Below are 14,077 nucleotides of genomic sequence, written 5' to 3'. Positions count from 1 at the left end.
TGAAAATGTGTTTGTGGATGGAAAACATTCAAGACGTAAGCCAGTGTAGGAAACGTGGAAATTCTGAAGTAATTCTTCAGGTAAAAAAAAAGAAAATATAAAAAAAAACCCAACCACATTTCTATCAAAACTGAGAAGATAAGATAGCAACAAATTTAAAAAACAGTATGTTAAAATACTGAGAAATGCAGTACGTACATGTACACCTGAACTTTTATTAAGGACGTTGAATTCCAAAAGCAGTAGGAAACCTGTACTTTTCCAGGCAAAAATTTAGAGTCTCTGCATAGGTATAAATGAAGCAATACAGTTAAGAATTAAGGAGGTCTGTTTCAAACAGAAAGGAAAAAAAAAAAAAGAAAAAAAACATCAAAAACAGAGATAGAGCTTGAGAATCATGATAGTAGATACAGAGTTTCTGGCTGGCCCAGGAAACTCAAAACCTGGAACAGTTTTGCAGTAAGCGGTGTTTCAGAAAATGCAGAAGTTACATTCATTTTGGTGGGGAGTACATGCTGCCGTCTACCTTGCACTGGTTAACCTGGACTCGAGACACTGGTGCCTCTGAGCCAGGTTGTGCAGACACTCCTCATTTAAATTGAAGTTAAAATGAAGGTAGGCTTGGCTGTGAAAGCAAAGCCCCTCCTCAAGGTCTCCTTTCAGAAGGGGAACAAGTTAATGAATAGGCAGAAGGTGAAACAGTTTATTACTGAATAATTTCAGTAGAGAAACTTTTAAATTAAATCACATAAAACTTTTGAAGTTATAATCCATTCAGAAACACACAAACAACGCTCTCACTGCCCACAGTCCTATGCCAGACAGCATTAACTCAGGTCTCCATAACCCTTCAAGGCCCTGGAGTCTTTAATGGCAACATGTATGGGCATGGATGTGTTTCATACAGGAACATAAAGAGAGTGTGTCAATAAGTTTTCATTAATAAGTGACTGAGAGACAAAAGTACATCTGTATGACTAAGACACCATTACCTCAGAGTCTTGCTAGTCAACCTGCCCACCGCTTGTCATCGTTGCAGGCTTTATGCACCTACAAGGGTTTGAAAGCTTCCCTCAAGAACCTTGGCAGCATCCAGAAACTGTTCAAATCACTGCTTTCATTAAAAAACAGCACTCCATCTCAATCAATAACTAATCTAGCATATCAGCCATAATTTGAACTGCTATATAATATTATGGCTGTATATTTAATTCCAGAAATATAGGTCTATTTTTCTTAAAGGTAAAAATAGCCCAGAAAAATTCTGAGTTCCACATCTCAAAAAAACCCCAAAAAAACCCAAAAAACCACACACCACAAAACCAAAGCCCCCAAAATAAAAAGCTTAGCATCTAGCATTGCACAAAACCTCCTGAAAAAACTTTTTGAAAAAATTTCCAAAAATAAAACATAAAATACAATACACATAATGGAGCCAAGATCTCAAATATTTCAAGTTGAAAGCTTATAAACACACCAGATAAAACATCCTCCTCCTCTCCCTTTTACCTACACTGAAGAAGATTGACAAGGACAATGGATACGAATTCTCCCCAAGTACACCCAAATTCTCACCATGATTCGAAATTTTGCATTTAGGGAGAATGTTTAACTGGGACTATTATTAATGCTTCGGGAATTTGACATTGACACTGCTTCAGTTATCCTTAAAAACATCATGATTGAGTGTGCATGTGTGTATTAGCTTTATTTACTGTGAAATGCTTTACTTTCTTAATATGCTCAAAAATCTCCTTCTACAGGTCTTTTAATAGTAGGGTATATACAGACCCCTTATTTCTGAGCCTGACAGTTTATTTTCATCTTTTTAGAGGAGAAAGATTTATAGGGCAAGTCTTCCTTCACAACTTACCTTTGGTACTCGCTTTCTTGGTAAAGTTAAATTGATATAATTATTGAAGATGAAGTTCGATGATTTTGCTGAACAAAGATCATTATTTTCTCCATTTTGCTTGTCACCAGCATCTGTTCAAAAAACAACTGCTTAGGATGCTTATTCAGATTTCTTTTTTTTTTTTTCTTTTTTTTTTTTTTTTTTTTTTTTTTAAGTACTAACTAAGCCAGAACTTTCTAGTTGAATGTTGGTAGCAATTATATATAAGAAACCCAGGCAAATAAAAGTATATACATACAATGTAGGGTGAGTTTAAAAAAGGAAGAGAAACACCCAGGAATGGACATGCCGTATGCAGTCATCCTTACCAGAGAATCACTCTAATGACCTGATACATGAACTTCATGATGTCAAGCAGCAGTTATCCAGCTGCTCCTGTTCTCTGAAACCACCAAGGACCCACAAAACCTTGGTCTTCAACCAAGTTTTTCCCCCTTTCCTTTTTTAAGCACAAGGTAACTATTGCAGACAGAAGCAGGCATGCTCGCATGCCAGAACAGCTCAGCCGGGAAAGAACTCGGCTCAAGAGCAGTGCTCGTAAGCAGCCCGGATGAAGTGCTCCTGCTCCCCAAACTCGCAAGAATTAGGAGGAGACTGGGTTTGGCTTACCTACTGCCCGCAGAGGTGTGCCTCTGAACAGTTCATAAAACTTCGAGAGGTACATGACCATGCTGAGCTTGTCAGGCTCCCCGGCCGACCCCACCTCCTTCCCCGTGGTCACAGGGGGGATCCCAAACTCCTGCTCAGCAACATCAAACGCCAGCTGGTTGTTTTTGACAACGTCCTCTTCATTCAGAGCATCAAAGTCACTGCAGGGACAACAGACTGGCGTCAGCGGTGGTTGCTTTCTGCTCCCCTCGGAAGCACACAGTGCTCCCTTGCCCGCTGGAGAGGTGCAGAACAGCATGAATGAGGGCACAGGCATTTCACTGGGTCAAAGCTACGGAGTCTACACAATGCCAAAAGGTAAGAGTCTCATAGAAATCCCATTATTACAAATCCTGGCTTTGCCAGAAATGTAATTTAAAAGCAATTTCACTGAACTGGATTTTGATGTAGTCCCATGAAAAAGGATTCCCTTATTTATGAAGAAATGCAATTCATCCTCAGAAGTTCCAAGAAACCTTTTTTTGTCTCCAAATACAGCTGTAGTACTACAGATTTCACCTGTTAGCAATTGACTTTTTAGTTTCAATTAGTTCTATAAATCATCAGAGCCAGGAGGAGTAAATTTAGGCTAGCATTTTATGAAACAAACATGTTATATGTGTGCACGTACATGTGCACAGGCATAACCTTTCTTTTTAAGGTGTTACACACAGTTTGAATGATGACCTATGTGTCTATGTCATAACTGGATTTAGCAGTGCACTAAATAAGTACATCACACATCTGGAACTGTGTTATCCATTCTCTAATCCATTTTCTATGGGACTTATTCTAGGACTCTGATCCCTTGAACGGCTTCCAAAATTCATGATTAAAATAAACATGTGAATAAATTACAAAGCTCCAGGCAGGGTAGTTTCTTTCTCCTCATAAGGGATGTGAGGTTTGGAACCCTGAAGAATTCCTCTTTCTCTCCCTCCCACCCACACGCTCTGCCTATTTTTTCTGGTGCCAGGGGGCTGCCGGCAGCCCTCCACCCCAGCCCTGCCCATAGGCAGCTGCCTCTCTTGCCTGCCCGGCTTTCATCTGTCCAAGTCCTTCAGCACTCCCATTTAACACAAAAAAGCCAACAAGATCCGAACACAATGTTAATTAAACAGCAGGAGGTCTGTTAGCTCAGGAAGATAAATCTATCAGCTTTCTAGAGAGAGCAGTGCTTAAAAGATGCTTTCCACAGACAGCAAAAATGACTTTGCTTTCTGTACTCTCTCTCCCCCACTCATATCCACAAAACCATCCATAATTCCCATTTTTTTTTTAAACTAACCCAAGGCAAAAAAATATCTTACTCTTACAATCTTAGCTCTTCCTCTGGCAAAGCACCCTGGGTATCGCTCCTATTTTTTACAACTTATCACACCTCATAAAAGAGCTCAATCATTTCTTTCATTTATCCATGATAAAGGGAGGCTGACAATAATTCATTCGTGACTCCTAAGTCTGTGTAGGAAGGCAAGAGAATGCATCCACTGAATGCATCTAAGAGAATGCATTTTGGGGACTGGTGAGAAGACAGAAGAGTGAACCCACCACAGACTGCATCAAGCCAATTCCTGACACCTGTTACGTATCCACCCTCCTGCATCCAACTGAGGAACCCTACAAAACGTTCATACATAAGAAGTCAGGTCTTGTAGGGTTGGACCCCAGAAACACTGTCAAAAGGAGAATGCTGGCTTATATTCAATCCCTAAAGCAGTAAATTTTCAAGGGCCAGCCCTTGCTGCATAGCCCACATGCAAGGGCACTGCGCTCCTCTGGACAGAGCTGTGCAAAACCATCACCTCCTGTGCACCTCCATGGCCCAACGTTTCCCTACGTGACTGTCACAGCAACCACTACAACACACTGAGGATGGCTCATTTAAGGCTTATCCAGGTATTTCTGTAACTCATGACAATGCCATTATGGCTGTGGTTTTAAACGTGCACTAAAAACCTGTCTCCAGAGACCTGGGAATGCAACCCTCACATTCTCCAAGCATTGCAATTTTTGTTTTAAATACCCATGTGACTCCCACAAACATGATCATAAGTCATAAGGTTTAAAACCTTCCTAGCTCTTTGAAAGCATATATATTTCATTTTAAATGGCATGCAAGGACATAAAGAAAAAACAAAGCAAAACCAACTCCACCCTCTTCATACCCTAAATCTGGCAATGGTGTGCAACTCTTTGCAAAAACCATCAACAGAAGGGGACTCTGAGTACTACTGTTGTTCTGGTTGGTCTTACACTATACTTTGGTAAATGCTTAATATTATCCTACACTCAAGAAGATCTACAGATGTCACTTACATGAGGTCTGGTCTGAAGCGATGGATAATTGCACACAACGCAAGGCCGCTTTTCCAGGAGGTAGTCAGGTCTGTGACATTAACGTTACGGTACCCTTCTGTCTGTTTCTGGCACCAGGTCAAAAGCTTGTTAGGTCGAATATCTGACTCTGCGGTTACAGTGGACAGCAAACATTTTGATCAGTTTTTGTATGTTCAGAAGGCTACAAATAGTAAGCCACAGCAAACATGAGATGTCACATACCATGTCTTGAGAGATTCACTGATCTTCTAATGGAGCTCACTCTTTCAAGAGGACATTGTTGTAACTCATTGGTAACATATAATTGTCTCACCTACAAGTAAAAGTGATTAGCGGCATAATGTTAGGAATGCTTGGAGAGAAAAAATGAGGTTTTTTTCTAGGTTAACTATATCAACAGCTGATTGTAAATTAAGGAGTCTCCTGAAGATTTTGTTTACGCATTACTTGCAGCCCTATTTCTTCTAGACAAAAAGTGAACCATGATTTCACAAGCAAACCTTTTAAGTACTGACCTGGTGAGGTCGAACACAGCTTGAGTTCAAGTTCGGGTATCTTGTTCCTGGGTCAATGGTATACTGGTCGAAGTTCTTGTTAATATTTTCAGGGGTAGTCTGAGGCAAGAGTCGATAAATGCTCTCTCTTATAGAGAAAAAAGATGCAAGAGATATTGATTAAAATAAATATTTCTTATATAGAGAGTATTTTATTTTTTGCAGCTACCTGCACCTTGTTTTCATTCTGCTAGGACAAGCGTTATGCACTAAGTGCAGAATGCATCCATCCCATTTCTCATCCCTGCTTAGCAGGAGAAGGATGCCAGACAGAAAAAGGACAAGAAAAAGACAGACTCTTAGAACTTATGCCCGTATTTTCCTGAGGCAGGAAGCAAGCAAGAAAAAAAAAAGAAGGAAAAAAAAAAAAAGGAGGTTACATCATTCAGTCATCTGGTTTTGCTTTAACCTCCACCCAAGGAGTAACTTCTTTGCCACATAACAGCATTAAATCCCGTCATTCTGCAATTCCTATAACCACCACAGCCTTTTTTATTATGCTGTTCAATTTTCCATGCGAGACTATGCTGTGTTTGAGTCATCCCACAGGCTTCTATCTTAAAACTCAAAGCACTGTACGTTGTAATACTTCTACTTGCATTACCACAACGATGACTATTTCTGTTATGTATCTGCCCCGAAACAGCCTGGGCAGCTGTAGTGGAGCAGGGCAGTTGCCATCAGGACCCAAGCCTGCAACTTCAACCATCAGACCATGGCAACACCAGGATCGCTGGTGCACTTAACAGCAGATTTTTTGCTCTGGTCAAAAAGACATTACATGAGAAGCTTATGATGCAGCATGATAGCAATTCCCTTTTGGCGTACATTTATCAGCCTAAATAAAAAGGGCATCAGGGCTACTAAGCTAAAATGCAGAGTTGAAAGTCACAGGTACCAATTATGAAAGCTGTTCAAGTATTTATTTAGACTTGTTTCAGGATTATTTTTTTTTTTTCATTAAAAAAAACAAGGTGCTGAAATGGTTGGAGGGTTAGTCTTCTGACACAAGATACCTTTGGTTTGTTGCCTTAAGGATCACACTTAATTCTAGTCCTTGGTGATTAGTAAATTTGTGATTTAAACCCATGTCATGCACATTGCTGGATCTCTGCATCAGTGTGCAGGAACTTACAGAGCAATGTCCCGCTACTACTGTAAATTGTTCAGTAACCTAAAAGAATGGATAATTTCAACCCAATGCCACTGCAGTGAAGCAGAATATTCCTCCTGTTGGCTTTCTGAATTGCACTGCCTTCTACCAATACTGCAACTCTTTAAAACACTAGAAATGACGGAGGAGATAAAAGCAGCACTCACCGCTCAGCAAGGATTTCTAATGGGGGTTTTCCTTGAGCCCAGCTCCGCACCATCCATGCTGTATCAAAAGCAGCTAAGAAACCTCTTGCACATCCAGTACCCATAGGCCAGAAGGGCTGTAAGAAGCATTTACATTTTACTTCCTTGTATTTATTAAGCTCTTATTACACAAGTAACTTGCAGTGTGAATTTGGAGTCTAGGGTTTCACCCTGCCTTAGAAACGTAGCCCAGAAAGAGTTAAAATACAACATAGCCAACTCTTGAAGTTTTTAGACATTTCTCTCCTCCAAGTCTTAGGTAACGAAAAAGACTGCTTTCACTTTTTCTTTTTTTAACTTCTATATTTAAAAATAAATTTCTTAACCTCAAAAGGTAAAGGCTGAGAAAAAAAAAAAAAAAGACTCAATACTCAAGAATTAGTCAAGGAAAAAAACGAAAAAAGATGCCTTCTCATCTCCCAATTTTGCTTTGGACTGATCTTTTCAAACACTTCAGACTGTCAGCATGAGTTGACATAAATAATATTAGTTGCAACATACACTTTTCACTTCAGAAAGAGAACATATTAAGGCAAAGAAGCTGCAATAAAAATTAGGACCAAGTTTTTCTCCGTGATGAAAGTCAGGAAAATTATGCCATGCACCCAAGCTGAGGACACAAAGCTCTCAGTTTTCAGACAGAAATACAACTTGCATGAAGCAAAACAGGATCTCAGCCAGAGACTGCCAGCCAAGCATTAGTTATGACATTGACTATGGCATAAAAAAAGAGAACAGAAAAAAAAGTCTATTCCAAAGAAGGTACCATTCTTTCAGGACACGTAAGAGAAGGCAGTTTGTTTTGGAGGGTAGACTGAATGGCTGGATTAAGGGTGAGGTGGGGAGCGGGTGGGGAGAGAGGGAAGCACAAATGACTACTTGGAAGACATTCCAAGATATACCTCAAGCAAACTGTCCCCAACAAGTGCCACCAGGAGCTGATGTCTGTGCCTCTCTCTCACTAGTGCAGCATTTTCTGATGCATACATGGAAGTAAAATCAAACATTGCTACATCTGGTTGCCCATAGTGATTAATTGCAAAATCCAAGGAAGGCAGTTGGTAATTGGTTGCAAAGTCAGCAGCTTCTCTGGCGTAGGACAGCAAATTGCTCTGGTTCACATTTTCCCCACAGAGGAGCAACTCAGTGTCAATATAGTCCTGCAAGGAGAGAAGCACATAGGATTAGATACTCCAGCCATCCTCTCTGGGTTGGAGCATTGCAGTCTCAGAACATCAGAGTGGCAACCATGCATCTCTCAGCATAAACAACCAAATGAGATTTGTCATCTCCTCCAAAAACTTAACACATAAACATAGGTTACTGGACTGCCCCAAACAGGAACTCTCTATGCCAACACTGAATAAGCAGCTTTATTTGCAATAGAAGATTATTGTGCCTCCCATGTCCTCGGTTATGTGTCAATTCTTTCATAACATTACTTCCCTCCCATCAAAAGATGTTATCATCATTGCTGCAATGCTTTTTTGCATGTGTGTGCACCCCACATCTGAAACCACACGAGAGCAGAAATACCAATGACATAACATGCAGGTCTCAGCCTGAAGGTTTGATATAGCATCTCAGTAACACCACATTCAAGCTTGGGCTGCAGAACCTTTTCTGTTGTTCTGGTTTGGGCTGGTATGGGGGTTTTTTTTGGCCAGTGCGGTGAAGGACCCTGCCTTTACAGGTCATCCTACTTAAAGCCAGCGACTATTAATAAGGCAGTTTCTATTTACAGGTTAATCGTGGATGAGACCCCTAATCGCAGGGATGATACCACAGAACCGCTATTAGCCCAGTTGTTTTAGACAGACTGTTCCCCCCCCCGCCCCAGACCTGAGCAGTTCAGGAAAACAGCTCTGACGGGCAACAGCTGCTGCTCCTCTTCTCCACACTCCCCACATATCCCCTGGGACTGCCCGCACCTACAAACACCAGCCCCTCAACCCCAGGGCCCACCTCCCACTCCACCCCACTACTGCTGGGGGCTGCCACCCTTCCCCTCTCCTCCCCTCCAGTTAGGCACAGCCAGCACCCCCATCCTCCAAAAGAGCAGGAAACCGTGGCACAGAGCTACATGATCCAAGCAGTCCCATCAGAATAGCTTCTTATAGCTCCCCACAAGTACTTCCTTCGGGGAAATTATACTCAACTGTTTTGGCACTGTCTTACTTTGCAAGAAAAATTGACCTCTCCTGGGTTTCCAGGAAGAGAAATTTAAATGGTGCCAAAACACTTTCTAGTAACAAAAGAAAATAAACCCCTACATCTTACAGGAGGAAAAAGAAGAAGAAAATATTAAAAAAAAAAAAAACAAAACAAAAACAAAACCAAAAAAAAACACGAAAAAGGCCTCAAAGTCCCAAATACCTTTGAAAGTTCAGGCCATCATGTTTATAGCCTCCTTCTGTCATGTTTCACCCACTTTGGAGAATTTGCAATTTAGCCTGTGATAGGTTTTAATGCTTCCTTATTTGCCTGATAAAATTGGGCATAGCTGTGCTAAGTTCACCTTTAAATAAATGAGGTTTTAATTTTGTGGCGTGAAGACCACATCATGTATTTCCAAGATGAGTCAATCAATGTATTTCCCATTTCAGCCCGTTTCAGACATGGCAAATTTAGGAAGTATTGTTTTCAGTTCTCTACAGAAACTTTGTGCTGACTGGAGGGAAGAACAAACAAACAATAAAGGCAGAGTAAGATCTAAGTGATCTGAGCTTTAATTGAGTGATCTCGTAAGTCTATAAACACCCTCTGTAACATGTAAAAATATTTATGCAGACGTTCACACTTATTCTGTGCCAAGTAAATAAACAGGGTTTTAGCCAGCATTTTTACATACATTAATAATCACTCCTTTGTCCAGAAGACTCTGCTTTTTTGCTGTCATCACAAAATAATGAGTGCTATCTTTATAGTAAACAATATTCTCCAAGTCAATTCCTGAAAAGAGATAATACATTTGTTATCAAGTACAGTGCACTGTCTGTGTCATTTACAACAACACGTCATCGATCCCCACAGGTGCGTTTCCTTTTTGGGATACGTTCACTTTGCCAGCTGGGATGAAGCATTAGTGGACAAGATGCCAAAAAACAAAACAAGGGAGGAGATTGGCCTTATCCCACAGAGTGTGTCTCGCATTATTTGAAGTTATCTAGCAACCTTTTATGGAACAGCCAGTTATCTACAGCCTTAACAATTGGGTCTAATCAGGAGGTTCGTTTTCAATAATAATAATATCATCAGCTGTAAATCAAGAATGGAATTGTTTGTACTGACAGTGGATACAAATATTCTGAAACCCCTTTCCATAAAGATGTATTTCACAGTTTATATTTCAAGTATTTATGGCAGATTCCTGTCTAGTTCTTTTCAGTTTATCAGATCTACACATCAAAAAGCAAGAATAAACTCCTCCCAGAAGGGCAGAGCCTTTTTCACAGGATTTAAGCTGTTCAGTATGTGAACAGATACAAACAAAACAAACCATGTCTTAAGGGAAAACTCTGGGCACTGAAAGTGCTCTTCTAAATTTGTTCAACATAGCAGACATTTTTACAGTTGACAAAAATTTAAACATTAAAACAAGCTATGATGTGGCAACGCCCAAGCTAAAAAAAATAAATCTCACTGCACCATAAAAGGACACCTCCATCTGCAAGATTCTGACATCAACAGCATTTTATCACTTGGTTTTTTTGTACAATATATTTAAATTGATGTTAATAGGAACAGGAAGGTGGCCTGGCACATAAAGAGTTGCTCTACTGCCTCTTGTATTTGGTTGTGGAAAAAATGAGGATGCACTCACCCGTTTCCTCTTTAAGGTCCTGGAAGAACTTTTGATTGAAGATGAATGCAACACCACTGATTTCTTCTACCTTGGCTTCTGCAGTTGTATTTCTGTTTATAAAATTGGCAGTGATAGCTATAGCCAGCTTTCCACGAAACTCCTTCCTCCTGAAACCTGGTAAGCAAAGAAAAGAATTAAAAACACTGGAAACTTCACATTGGACTTTCAGGGAGGGTCAGCTCAAGGCAGCCTGGTCTCTTTCCTACGTTTAGTCCCACACTTCAAACAACACACCACCAGCAGATTCCATCATTCCTCCAAAATTCCCTTGAATGCAAAGAGTATTTTCTCCCCACTTCCAGCTGTAAAACTGGAGCTGTACTGCATTCAAGATAAAGTCTCATAAAAAAAAATATAGGTCTGGAGTGGAACTATGGGAAGAAGTTGAACATGGGAAGAAGTTAAGGACAAATGATGACTAAAGAAAAACAGATTGGAAATAGAGCAGATCAAATTTAATGGAGGGAAACATTTTTAACAGACTAAATAGCAAATAAGATTTGCGTTATATATGTAGTAAACGGCTTATGAAAAAACATGCAAGAGATCAGCAGTCAAAAGCAGCAGAGAAAGATCTGAAAAACAGAAACCTCAATAAAAGTGCTTAGGTGCCCACGCTACCAGCTAATGAGGTTTTCCAAAGATATTAGGGGTTGAAAAATGTTCAATGGCTTAACTGTTATATTTCCAAGGGAAGCCTGACTGCAAAGTTACTTGCTCTCTCACTCCATCCGAGCTTCCTCTTTTCAAAGAAGAAGCCCGCTAAGCCACAATCTTGCAATCACACGCTTAAGTTTTTCCCTCTGCACACTCCCCTTATCCGTAAGTAAATTGTGAAGTAGGACAGAGGGTCCTCAGAGCTTTTTTAGCCAATTGCAGATGACTTTTCAGAGGATACACGTATTTTCAAAAAAGAAATAAGTCAGCTCTGAATTTTTGTCTCTGTGCTTCTTGATATGCTCTCATTACTTCATTGGGATAGATTTAATATAACAATACCAGCTTCTGTATGTTCATAATCTTCATCTTCAGTGCACCAAACATTCCCTTCAATCCTGGTACTATGATAACAGTTAACTTCTCAATGAAGTCTACAGCTGAGGTACGAATAATTTCATTTTGCTGGTATCTGACTATTTAAACAGTCCTTTATGGGGGATAGCTGGACAATAGCATGGGGAAATTTTTAATAGAGCATTATAAGGAATTAGCTGTAAGCATCTTGTAGTCAGCAGACATAAGAATAAGCAGACAAACTACGAAGCTAATAAAAGAAAGGAAATAGTGGACTCAAACTACATGGAGATAATTAAAGCTATAAGGGACACATACAATTAAATAACAGGTTTGCTCATATGATACAGGAGCAGCTTGGCAAGTGTCTTGCTAAGGAGGACAGCTCAGGTGGTCTGAATTCTCAGCAGTGACTCAGGTTCAAGAAGCATTTCCCCGCCCCCACCTTCGCGTTATTTATTATCTTTTGGTATCATTTCCAAAGTAACTGCTTCTGAAGTTACATCACCACTATAAAAGAGCGATACCTCTGATGCCTTCATTAAATAACTGGCAGTCACGTTTTGGTCATTGGTTCAAACATGTAGTGCAAATTTACAGCACAATAGCAAAGACTGTGCAATTCCTGACACGTATCTTGTCAGCCTCCTTAAAGTTAAATCATCATATAATTACTTAACCTTGAAGCAAGCCCAATGGCATCATGATGCACTTTGTAGGCAATGTAGATACACAGTGCTGAAAATTAGTAATGACAGTAAATGTCTTTATTTTGAGCTACAACTTAATAATAAAAGCAGAAGATACCACATAAAAAAAAAAAATAGTTTTCACACAGACTTCAGTGGATTGAAAGGTAGCCTGTTGCTTTGTGTTCTCCTCTGACTTTCAGGCCTTCTAAAATATGCTAAAGACCATTAATAAAGCCAAAAGCACACATTCACCTACCTTCTAATGTGTTCCTGCGGCCATCTGCACCAATAATAACATCAAATTCATACTCTGACAAAGGGTGATCCACGGGGAGAAATTCAGCCCTCCAACCTATCTCTAAAAACACAAAGAATAATATTTATTCATTCTTCAGTAATACAATTGAGAAGCGATTTCAGAGTCTGAAGAAAGGGCATTAAGATAAATGGTCCATTTCTCATTTCAGTGAGCTGAATTCTGCCTTGGTGCGATGGAGGGAAGTTCTGTTGCAGTCAAAGTTACGTTCAGGCGGTATTAGCAAAGTGTCAAGCTCATAAACTGACAATAAAAAAAAAAAAAAAAAGGGGAAACCTTCATTTGGATAACTTAATGCACTAAAATTCCTCTCAGACCCATATCCCAAGAATATGTTTAAGTACTTCATTCTCTCAGAAATAGCCCCACAGTGACCTTATCAGGACACATGGTTACAGCAAGGAAGGGCTGGGTATTAAAAGAAGAAACATAGCATTCCATTGTCTATACTTTTAATTGTCTTCTAAACAGAAAATTAAACGAAAGCATACTCACAAAGCAAAATTTAAGTTTGTATTAACACAAAGCTGATTATGTGAAAGTGTTTGTATTGTCCATATTTAAAATTTATATATGTTTTAACTACTTAAAACAATATATTTATTCCACTGTCACTATATGACCATTTAAAGAGAGACAGCACAGTATTTTAATTAAAGTGAAATTTTAAAATACTCTATTCCTACTACACCCTAAATACTAATCTTAAAAAAAATTAGGAAAAAAAAAAAGAATGAGAAATCTTTCTGTATTTTGTTTAAAAATCTTGCATAAGATGACTGATAAGACTCTGTGTGCCACTGGGAGTTATATCGAATGTGAAAGCAAAATGAGGCCCAGGGAGCTTAATCCATCCTCAATATTTACATTATCAATCAAAAATTGTTTTTGCAAGAAGATACCGAAAAGCCACACCAGACTCCCTACAAAGCCTCAAACCCATGCCAGAAGGCATAGTGCAAAACCTCAACTTCTCAGAATGGGTTATATTTTAAGAGTTATCAGTGCTTTATCACAATGATACTTATCATCCCTACAACTGCATATAGCAATCCTAGCTGAGTAAGAAGCACAAAAAACTCACATTTTTTTAAACCAAATTCAACTGCCTTGAATGATTTCATATAATGCCTGACATAAAAAGAAGTTATGTGAACAGAACTACATTATGATAAACAATACTTTGGTTTTCTTGATCTTCAGGAGGTTCCAGGACTTTCACGAATTCTAGATTCACATGGATTTCAACTCCTAGTATGAGTGCAACTTTGAAGAGGATAAGTTGAAGTTGTCGAATACCTGTAGACAGCAAGTAACAAAGATCTATTTAATACGTAAGTAATCGCAGCTGCTACCAGCATGCCATCCAACCGA

At 39.4% G+C, this 14,077-nt stretch overlaps 1 protein-coding gene across 50 annotated transcripts in view; it reads right to left on the bottom strand.

Annotated features, from left to right (window-relative positions):
• MICAL2 (microtubule associated monooxygenase, calponin and LIM domain containing 2) overlaps positions 1-14,077 on the bottom strand; it is a 160,425-nt gene that overhangs the window by 71,948 nt on the left and 74,400 nt on the right. For all 50 annotated transcript variants that reach the window (XM_074586046.1, XM_074586055.1, XM_074586061.1 and 47 more), the window contains 11 exons: positions 13,886-14,002; positions 12,644-12,745; positions 10,640-10,795; positions 9,668-9,768; positions 7,719-7,976; positions 6,778-6,893; positions 5,419-5,545; positions 5,126-5,216; positions 4,883-5,030; positions 2,525-2,724; positions 1,874-1,986 (listed from right to left, as the gene is read on the bottom strand). In XM_074586046.1, coding sequence (XP_074442147.1) covers positions 1,874-1,986; positions 2,525-2,724; positions 4,883-5,030; positions 5,126-5,216; positions 5,419-5,545; positions 6,778-6,893; positions 7,719-7,976; positions 9,668-9,768; positions 10,640-10,795; positions 12,644-12,745; positions 13,886-14,002 — 1,529 coding nt within the window. The remainder of the gene's footprint in view (positions 1-1,873; positions 1,987-2,524; positions 2,725-4,882; positions 5,031-5,125; positions 5,217-5,418; positions 5,546-6,777; positions 6,894-7,718; positions 7,977-9,667; positions 9,769-10,639; positions 10,796-12,643; positions 12,746-13,885; positions 14,003-14,077) is intronic.

The sequence above is a fragment of the Larus michahellis genome, chromosome 4 (genome assembly GCF_964199755.1).
Source record: "Larus michahellis chromosome 4, bLarMic1.1, whole genome shotgun sequence".
Lineage (NCBI taxonomy): Eukaryota > Metazoa > Chordata > Aves > Charadriiformes > Laridae > Larus > Larus michahellis.
The sequence above is the reverse complement of the archived record's forward strand: the minus strand, read 5'-3'. Positions and strand labels throughout refer to the sequence as shown.